The sequence below is a fragment of the Salvia hispanica genome, chromosome 5 (genome assembly GCF_023119035.1).
Source record: "Salvia hispanica cultivar TCC Black 2014 chromosome 5, UniMelb_Shisp_WGS_1.0, whole genome shotgun sequence".
Lineage (NCBI taxonomy): Eukaryota > Viridiplantae > Streptophyta > Magnoliopsida > Lamiales > Lamiaceae > Salvia > Salvia hispanica.
In genome coordinates this window covers 7,136,455-7,146,569 of record NC_062969.1, presented here as the reverse complement: position 1 = coordinate 7,146,569, position 10,115 = coordinate 7,136,455, and the positions used below count along the sequence as shown (strand labels likewise).

At 29.7% G+C, this 10,115-nt stretch overlaps 1 protein-coding gene across 1 annotated transcript; it reads right to left on the bottom strand.

Moving 5' to 3' along the window:
- Positions 1–6,240: 6,240 nt before the first annotated feature.
- Positions 6,241–6,908, bottom strand: LOC125190620 (transcription repressor OFP15-like). The gene has a single exon (XM_048087964.1). It carries the CDS (start codon positions 6,831–6,833, stop codon positions 6,354–6,356), a length of 480 nt encoding a protein of 159 aa, XP_047943921.1. The 5' UTR covers positions 6,834–6,908; the 3' UTR covers positions 6,241–6,353.
- Between the last annotated feature and the right edge of the window lie 3,207 nt (positions 6,909–10,115).

Here is a 10,115-nt window from a genome sequence, read left to right as displayed (position 1 = left end):
CCCCATGCCTGGGTGTGCGTACACAATTCTGCGAGCACCTACATCGTCGAGCAACGGCGCACGATTTCTGCCTTCCACAGCCAACTCCAGGATGATCTAATCGAATTTGATCGAGATTTGGCAAAGATTAGCCCTTTATTTCTGAATCTCAATTGTAGAATTTTGATTTTATCAATGAAATGTCATTTTTATACTTCTAACATAATATTATTTAATTTAAATTAAATTGGTTGTAAAAAAATAAAAGTGAGACTCAAGAATAGTGAATGGAAAAGATGGTTAATAAATAAATGGTTAGATGTGCTGTCACTTGAATAAAGGATAAGGTATAAAATGGGACGAGACCCATAAATAGTGTACTTAATTAAGGGATGTTGTTGTTTATGACTTAATACCTTCTCAATTACCCTTCCAATTAAAAAATAAATATTTATAAATAAAAGTTAGATATATAATTACTTGTTTTACCTATATATTCAACTTTTCTCTTGAAGATGCTCTCAATGACGTGTTATCATATTTTTCAAACAATCTTGACCCTCGCGTGATCTAATCACAATCAATTTTTTTAATAATTTATTTTTTTATTATTGTTAACATAAACAATTCTAAATACTATCTCCATTTTAACAGTAGCCTTATTTTGTCATTTTGGTTCGTCCCACAAAATTAATTAATGTCTATTTTTGGTAAATGTTTTCTCTTATGTGTGGTGTGTCTTTCTCTCTACTAAAAATACTTCAATCACCTCTCTCTCTCTCTCACACACATACTTTATTTATTTCAAATTAAAATTTGTGACATTCTAAAATCTCTATCTTCTGGGGAGGGTGTTCTTAGGGGACGGTGGTGGATAAAGATGTCAATCGGGTCGTCCCATCGGGTTTCAGGCCGGATCGCTTGGGTTGCGGGTCAATCGGGTGCATGCTAGTCGGGTTGTGATCTCTTTCGGGTAGTAAAAGTTCACCCATAACCCTAAAAGCTCGGGTTTCGGGCTAGCCCAACGGGTTAATCAAGTTGCTATTGATAATATTAACATGCGATCATTCCAATAAATAATGATGACAAATAGTTATATTTATAAAATGTAAAATATTTAATTATAAAAAATTTGAGATATATGCTTAAATCAAATACTAATATTTGAGATATTTTTTAAAATTTTAATGCATGTTTTAGAAATTTAAATACTTTTTTGTGAATTTGAAGTTTTTAATTTATTTATCAATTTTTATATTAATAAAAATTCAATATATAATTTGTATATTTAACGTAAAATTGAAATTTATTTTTTTAGATATCTACATTATAAATCTAATCAATGAAGTGTCGAATAAGGAGTAAAAATATTGAATAATACAAATTTTATCGGGTTTTAGGGCCAGTTCATCCGGTTTTCGGGTCTGGCCCTAACGGGTTGCGGGTTAATCGGGTGAGAGATAATCGGTTTTAAAATTTTTCGGCTAGAAATTTCCGGCCCTAACTCTATAAATTTGGCGGGCTTTTCGGGCCAGCCCACTGGTTGCGGGCTACACTAACATCCCTAGTGGTGGAGATGGGGCATGAGCCCCTCATACACTTTTCATTCTTAATAAATTTCTAAGGATATTGGTCCCTAAAATCGTGAATTTTGGTCAAATTATGGTATTTTTCACGAACTTTAAAATTGGTCTAAAATATCACAAACTTTACATTTTGTTTGTTATTTCCCATGACAGGTCAATCACCATATCCAACCAACTTCCGTGCTTTTTTTATCCTACTTGGGACTACTAAATCAACGTGATTTTCTACGTAGCTTTTTATCCTACTTGTCATGAACCTGAAAAATAATCTAAAATATCACAAACATTTCACAGTTGCCCACGTATAATAAGATTTTTGCCAAATATATCTTATTTGGCCTGTTATGGGAAATAACAAACAAAATGTAAAGTTTGTGATATTTTAAACCAATTTTAGTGTTTGTGGAAAATACCAAAAATTTGACCAAAGTTCATAGTTTTAAAGACCAATTTCCTAAATTTCTATTATAAAAATTTTTAAAATTTTTAGAAACTATCTTCATACCTTCCCAATTTAATATCTCTGGGGGGTTAATTGGAAACAACAGATTTACTGGGATGGGAAGGAGGGACTAAAAAATAAAATTACAGAATAAATTTCATAGAACAATGGCCGCCGCATAGAGTTGGAACTTGGGATGAGGAAGAAAATGAAATAATTAAAAGTACTTAAATTTAAAGAATAATATAATAATAGTTGAAAAAGGTCAATCCGTACACAGGGATGTCAATCGGATCGGCCTAGTAGGTTTCAGGTTAATCCAACTCGAGTTGCGGGTCAATCGGGTGAGGGCTAATCGGGTTGTATTTTTTTTGGGTTGTAAAAGTTCGACCCTAACCCTAAAAGCGCGGGTTTCGTGCTGTAAAATTAACATGCGATCAATCCAACAAAATAATGATGAATATCAGTTATATGTATAAAATATAAAATACTCCCTCGTCCGCGATTAGGAGTCCCGGTCACTTTTGCGCACCCATTTTATAAAAATGATAAAAAATAGTTAAAGTGGAGATATGGTAAAGTAAAAGAGAGAATAATGTTGAGAAGACTCTTGTCAACATTATTCTCTCTCTCACTTTACCATTTCTCCGCTTTAACTATTTTTTATGACTTTTATAAAACGGGTGTGTAAAATTGACCGGGACTCCTAATCGCGGACAGAGAGAGTATTTAATTATGATAAATTTGAGATATATGCTTAAATACTACTCCCTCCGTCCCGTTTTAGGAGTCCCCGGTTGAGTCGGACACATGTTTTAAGAAAGTGTTTGAGTGTGTAATAAATAAATGTTTTAGTGGATGTTGGGACCCACTTTTAATTGAGTGTGTGATAAATAAATGTTGTAATGGATGTTGGAACCCACTTTTAACAATTTTTTACTTACTGTAGCCATTTTTTATTAGTTTATCCCAACCGGGACTCCTAAAGCGGAACACCCAAAACTGATCAACCGGAACTCCTAAAGCGGGACGGGAGGAATAATATTTGAGTATTATTTTTAGTAAATTTGAAGTTTCTAATTTGTATAATATTTAATATAAAATTGAAAGTTATTTTTTTTTAGTTATCTATATTATAAAAATAATCAATGAAATGCCGAATTAGGAGTTAAACCAATAGAGCAATAGAAATTTTGTCGGGTTTTCGGGTCAGCCAATCGGGGTTCCGGGTTGCAGGCTAATTGGGTGCGGATTAATCGGGCTGCAATTTTATCGAGCTAGAAATTTTAAGCCCTATATAAATTTAGCGAGCTACTTGAGCCAGTCTACGGGTTGCAAGCTACACTGATATCCCTATTCTCACTCCCTACTTAAACGGTGGCACATTTTTGCTCTACAAATATTATGAAAAGTGTGAACACTTCTTAAAGTTATTATAGTAACACTTTTTAGATTGTTTCCTTAATTTGACACTAATGTTTTTTTCCAAACGAGAATTACAACTTGTAATTGTGAGATATATCATAATTTCTCTATTTCTTAAAAATAAGATATTTACAGAGTTAGTAGAGTAATAGAAATTGAAGAAAAAGTAGATAAAGTAAAAGAGATAAAGAGAAAAGTAGATAAAGTATAAAAAAAGCTTTTTATATTTATAAATGAGACTAGTGGGCATTCTAAAATGACAAAATGAGATTATTATTTGTGGACGAAGGAAGTATAAAAGTTTTTAGTAAAACCCCTGCCAAAATTTATTTCTGTCAGCCACTGAGTATAAGATTTATAATTAATTGATTTAATTTAAAATATACGTAAAAATTACATTGATCATGTATGTTCCTTCACACACAAAAATAAATAACAGAAATTGATAACATTTTGGGATAAATTTTGATTATCTCTCAGTTAATTTACTTTGATCCTTTCAGTAAAATCTTAGGAAAGGCTCTTTAGTAAAGAAAATAAAATAAGTAATACTATAAAAGATTTATATAAACTGGTTTAGTACCAATTAAAAAAATACATATATATACATTTATTTTTTGAATAAGGGTTATTTGTCTATGCATGAACTTAAATTTTTTTTGTTTCCTGAAATTTTATTTTTGAATGTAAATATATGAAGCTGAAAATTTAATTTTGAGAAAAAAACAAAAAAATTACGTTATGTATTTAGATTAAAAAATAAAAGTTTGGTAGAAAATAAAAATATTAAAAATTCATATATTTATAGGCAATTACCCTTTAAATAATGATAAATACCCCAATATTTTATCATGTTAAATGCTTAATCTATTCATATTGATTCTGTTTTGTGTTTATTAAATTTGTACTTTACTAATATAGATTAAGATAAAAAATTGTCGTGTTTTGATCATATCACTGCAAGACTAAAGCTAAATCACCGTTCAAACCGCTCGACCACACCCTTGAAAATATAAATGAAATACTTAAAATATTTTAATAATTTATTCTTTGATTTGAGTATACATTAATTTGTAGGCTATAAAATACAAATGGCGATTTTATTTTTATGTGACGTCTCACACCATGTTAATAACATAACGAAGCACAATTATTATAATATAACGGTATTTCAACAACATATAATGCGATAGTGAGTTTTGTAGGGCTATCTCGAATGTAATGTTATGATATACTATTAATTTCGCGAATATTAATAAAAATGTGATTATTAGAGTGTATAATGTATTCGATTATAATATACTTTTGGAGACAAAAAAAAGTTAAAAGTCAAGCATATACAATTAAAATTTAAAACTCTTTATTTCTAAATGAGATGGGAGTCTTAAAACGAGACAATTGAATAGGAAATTTGAGATATTTGGAATGGAGGATTATGTTTCTGAAATACGAATAATGGATTCAGAATTGAGATAACTATTAATTGCATTTGCAGTAGAAATCTCAGTTGTGTCTGAGCAAATGCCCTCCACCGATAGCTAGTTTCCTGCAGTGTATATCTATATCTAAATTTCAATTTTTTTTTTTTGTAATTTTATTTAAGTTGTGCAAGGACCACCAAAACTTGACGCCAATCCTGCTCCCAATCAATCCTTGAGAATATTTTCAATTTATTTGTTTGTGTGGTTTTTGTTTTCTTCTCCAACTCTTATCTTGAAGGATAAGATATCTAGCAAAACATAGTACTCTTCACCCTCAAAAGGAAATTGAAATAAATAAATAAAAATAAATGAATATTTTACGAATCAGAATGCAAAACAAATATAGGACACATTGTCATCTTCCTATGAAATGTTCTAAGAAGAAAAAGAAGTTTCTATCAGAATAAAACGTAGTAACAAAGTACATCAGCTGGTGTCGTTGTTGATTTCCAATTTATGGCATACCTCATTTCTATTTCCATAGCTTACCAGTTTTTAGGCCATGTTCCAGTTTATATACCTACTAATTCATGATTGAATGAATTTATATGTTACTTTTGAACAATAATTAAGCAGCAGCAGGTGCAGAGAGGACCACCTCAATTTCATTGGTATTGTTGCTTTCATATGACAGTTATTTTCCAATTTTTGAATTTCATGGAGTTTTTACTCTATTTCATCACAGTTATTTTCCAATTTATAAATTTCATGGATTTTTTACTCTATTTCATCACGATGATGTTTGGTACATTAGTTATAATCCCTTCGTCCCACACGAGTATGCATTCTCTTATTTTTAGTTTGTCCTACATGAGTATGAAGTTTCCAATTTTGGAAAAAAAATTTAGTCTGTTAAGGTAGGACCCATTCACTATTCTGTCTGTTCTACGGTAATGGAGCTGTTTCGTTTTTACACGCGATATAAGAAAAAATGTGCTTAGAGAATTAAGAAAAGTAAAAATAGAGTAGGAAATGAGAAAAGATTGAGATGAAGAGAGGATAAAGTAAAAAAGAGAAAGTAAGTGAAAAGAAAGGTGTGTTGACTTTTACTAAAAAGATAAATGATTCCACTTCTATGAAACATTTCAAAATGACAAATTGTCTACTACTATAGAACGCTGCAGTTACTTTTCCTTTCTATCACTTTCTTACTTTCCCGCATTAAAATCCATAGCTAGCAAAAAATGAATATTCCTGCTAGACTGAGGAAGAATTGTACCGTTGAAGTTGTACCGTTGAAGCAAGGTATTCACAAAGTATTTTTATAATACTAATTCAAAACGAATTGAAGTTCAAAAACACATTAATTACAAATATACAGACGATCTCAAATAAATAAAATTTAAAATTTAATGAATAGTAGTAGTAGTGTTACATTAAATGCAGCCGTGTAATCTGTTTACACGTGTACGAAATTCTAATCATCGGAAAACATTCCGATCAACCGGCAGCGATTTGGTGTTCGCTGTAAACGGTGGAGGAGGAGGAGAAGGAGAGAGGCGATGTGAAGGAATAATGCGCGGAGGAGGAGGAGGAGGAGCAATGGCGATGGTTGATGAGCAAATCGACATAGGCAGCGACGATGTAGCCGTGATTGGATCTGTCATTGAGTCTGAGGTAACAAGTGAGCAGATCGTCGAGGCTGTCCAGGCCGTGCGCCTCCACCATCTCCGCCATCGACGATCTGAAATCGAGGAACGGATCGTAGGAATCGATGGCCGTGATTTTGACGCCGTCGCTGTGGCGCGCCTCTTCGAGGATGGACCTCGTCTCGCCTGGATCGAAGAATAGGCGATCAGATCGGAGGGCTCCAATCACCGCGGATTCGTCGTCGTTGGCGCGAAATGAGAGAGTTTTAGGGTTGTTGTTGACGCATGGCCACGGTGAGGATGAAAAGGGGGATTTCTTTATGTTGCTCATTTGATTTTATTTTGTGGATTTGTTGGTATCAATTTTGGAGAGAGGGCTCTGTGTGTGTCTTGTTTATTATATACTACCTCAACTTCATGTATTGAATGATAGAGACCCATAAATTTCGATGAGATATTCATCTTTTTTAAATATACAGCAATAATACTCCATCCGTCCCACAGAAGATGTCACACTTTCCTTTTTAGTTTGTCCCATAAAAAATGTCACATTTTCCTTTTTAGAAAAAGTTCTCTCTCACGTGAATATAAAAATTACATTTTCTCTTTCCATTTAATACACAAAACAAAACCTCCTAAAATCTCGTGTCGTCTTACAAGTGTGACATCTTTTGTGGGACGGAGGGAGTACTACATGAGAGTAGTGATATAGGGTCCGTCCTTACTTAAATGTTCATTTCAGTATAGTTTAGATTTTACTATAAAAGCGTTTTAATTCACGATATAAAATTAAAAACGTTGAGTAAACCAAAATTGTCTTTATAGTGAGTTAAATATCTTATAGGATAAATACTTCACTATGAATTAAATATCTCTTATAATGAACTGAAATCATTTTCACAATACACTAAGTTTATGAATTTAAAATTAGTTATCCTTTCATCATCTCGATACTACGAAATATTCTATATAGTTACATTACATTATTATTATGCATAAAAATATTACTCCATCCGTTCCATAATAATAGTTTCATTTTATCATTTTGTACGTTCCATAGTAAACTTATCGAATGTACTTCTCATTGATATATTCTTTTATCGAAATTCAATCCAAATCGCGATGATATTTTCTTGTTCCTGAATGGGCTTCTTTCATCATTTTAGGTTTATGCTCTACTCCGGGTAAAGATACACCCGATTTTGATTTGCACATATAGAACAAACCCTCCCATCACCATTTCTTGTTGTTATGACTTTACAAATAATCATTTATGAGACATGTAGTAATCATACATTTCCTTTTTATAGTAAAAGTCAACATATTTTTCCACATCTACTTTACTTTCTTTTACTTTTTTATCTCTTCATCTCTCTACCTTTTTTTCATTTTCCACTTTATTCTCTTTTTACTTAACTCATCTAACATAATTTTTCTTAATCTCCATGTCGAAAAGAAACGCTTCCATTACTATGGAACGGAGTACATTGAAATTGGGTAAAGATCTAGCGTAGTATTAAGTGATGAAATATTATTCAATTAGGGATTTACGCAATTAGCTTTATTTGTAAACAATTGGTTGACCGGCCCACGGATAATTTAGCAAATCTTAATTTACTTTGGATCGTTGTCGTCATCAACGTTTATGAATATAAATATTGAACGAAGCCAATATTATATTATAGCGATTAACTACTGTATGAATGAAGGCAATATTATTATATTCTTATACTTATAAATGCATTTATAACAATGAATTGTTTTTGGAAATTATAACGATGATTTATTGAATGGAAGCAAAATAGGATCTTATACTATAATATAAATTTGAATTGGTTCCATAACCAGGCGCCAATAACGGTCATACTATTTAATCATAATTATAATTGAGTAGTGATTTACAGACATAATGTCTCCAAGCCATAATAACATTGTGACTAATTTACCCTAACATTAAAGTATTAAATAGATATATACCTAATTAAGAAAAATTTAACCAAATTAATTATTCTTATCTAAATGCATATATGTTAATTGGAGATAAACTTAATCATGCAACTAGAGTAATGAATTTAAAATTTTTTCAATCAAAACCATTTTTGTCGTGTAAATTTTTAAAACAAATAATTAAAAAATCAGTAATTTAGATTACCATTATTAATTAACACACTATATAACTAAATTATTATATTTAATTGTAAAATAATTTGATTACTTAAATAGCATCATATGCTTTTTCAAATAGATTTTACGTTGTGCTATTCTTTCATAACTTATTTTTTTCCTTAAATTTTCTGAAACATTTAACAATGAAATCATTCATTTAATAGTATATGAAAAAATATGTAAAAAATTAAACATTTATCTTATTCAGATTGGTTTATATAATAAAATAATATACTATTTTTTCATTATCTTTTCAATTTTTTTGTTATTTTTCTTTGCTTTAACTAAATTTAATATTTTTTATTTAATTAAGCTAGGGCGTCTAATATTTTAATATAACTATATAGTTTTAAAATATTAAATAGATGAGTTAAGAAAATATTATTTTTAATTAACATAAAAGAATTGAGTAGATAAATTATAAAATTTTGATATATCAATATAATTTTATAATCTGCGGGATCGAATTAATTTATTTTTTATAATTTAAATCAATTTTCGTTTCTTTTTATTGTTTTTTTAACTTTTCTATTACTTTTTTTTTTTTGTCACATGTTATAGTAACTCTAAGTATTTACAGTTCAAAAATATTAGATAACTAATTATTTATATTTTATAGCACTAATTATTTGTTAAAAATTATTTAAATTCACATTTATAAAGACTAATTCATTAAGAAGTCTGAAATTATTTGTTTGCTGATAAATCTTATTTTATTTGTAGACAAAATGTACACTAAATATATAAAGCTAATAAAATTAATATTTAAAATTTTAAAGAAATATCTTTAAGTAAATGCATTAAAATGGGCATATATAAAAAAGTTATCCAATCATGTTTTAAACGATTAGATGATTGCAGCATGTTATTAAATGCATGCATCATCTATGCATAATCAAAATTTATATCCTTAAATAGGTGTATTTAGTAAACAAATTAATGTAGGGGTAATAAAGTACATATATAAAATATAAATTTAATTAAAAATATAATATAATATATACTTACCATTTTAAGCATTATGGCTTGGAGACATTATGTCTCCAAAACATTTTCCTAATTGTACAAATATGGTGTCTCTATTAGAATATCGAAACATTTTCCTAATTACAAATATGGTGTCTCTATTAGAATATCGAAATTGTTTACTGTCGTCAAAAATGTACACATACTAACCGTATACTATCACTGCATTTGCATGTGTAATTCTAGAATTGGTAGGTGGTGTTTATGTAATTAAATATTTCTGAATTTGAATCTATTAATGTCAATTACAAACTAAAGTAAAGTGCATCCATTATTTTGAGAAAGAGGTCCAGATGTCTTAAATAGGTGTATTTAGTAAACAAATTAATGTAGGGGTAATAAAGTACATATATAAAATATAAATTTAATTAAAAATATAATATAATATATACTTACCATTTTAAGCATTATGGCTTGGAGA

Bases quoted from the DNA above. Each gene is read 5' to 3' on its own strand.
- LOC125190620 (XM_048087964.1), bottom strand. From the start codon at position 6,833: ATGAGCAACATAAAGAAATCCCCCTTTTCATCCTCACCGTGGCCATGC.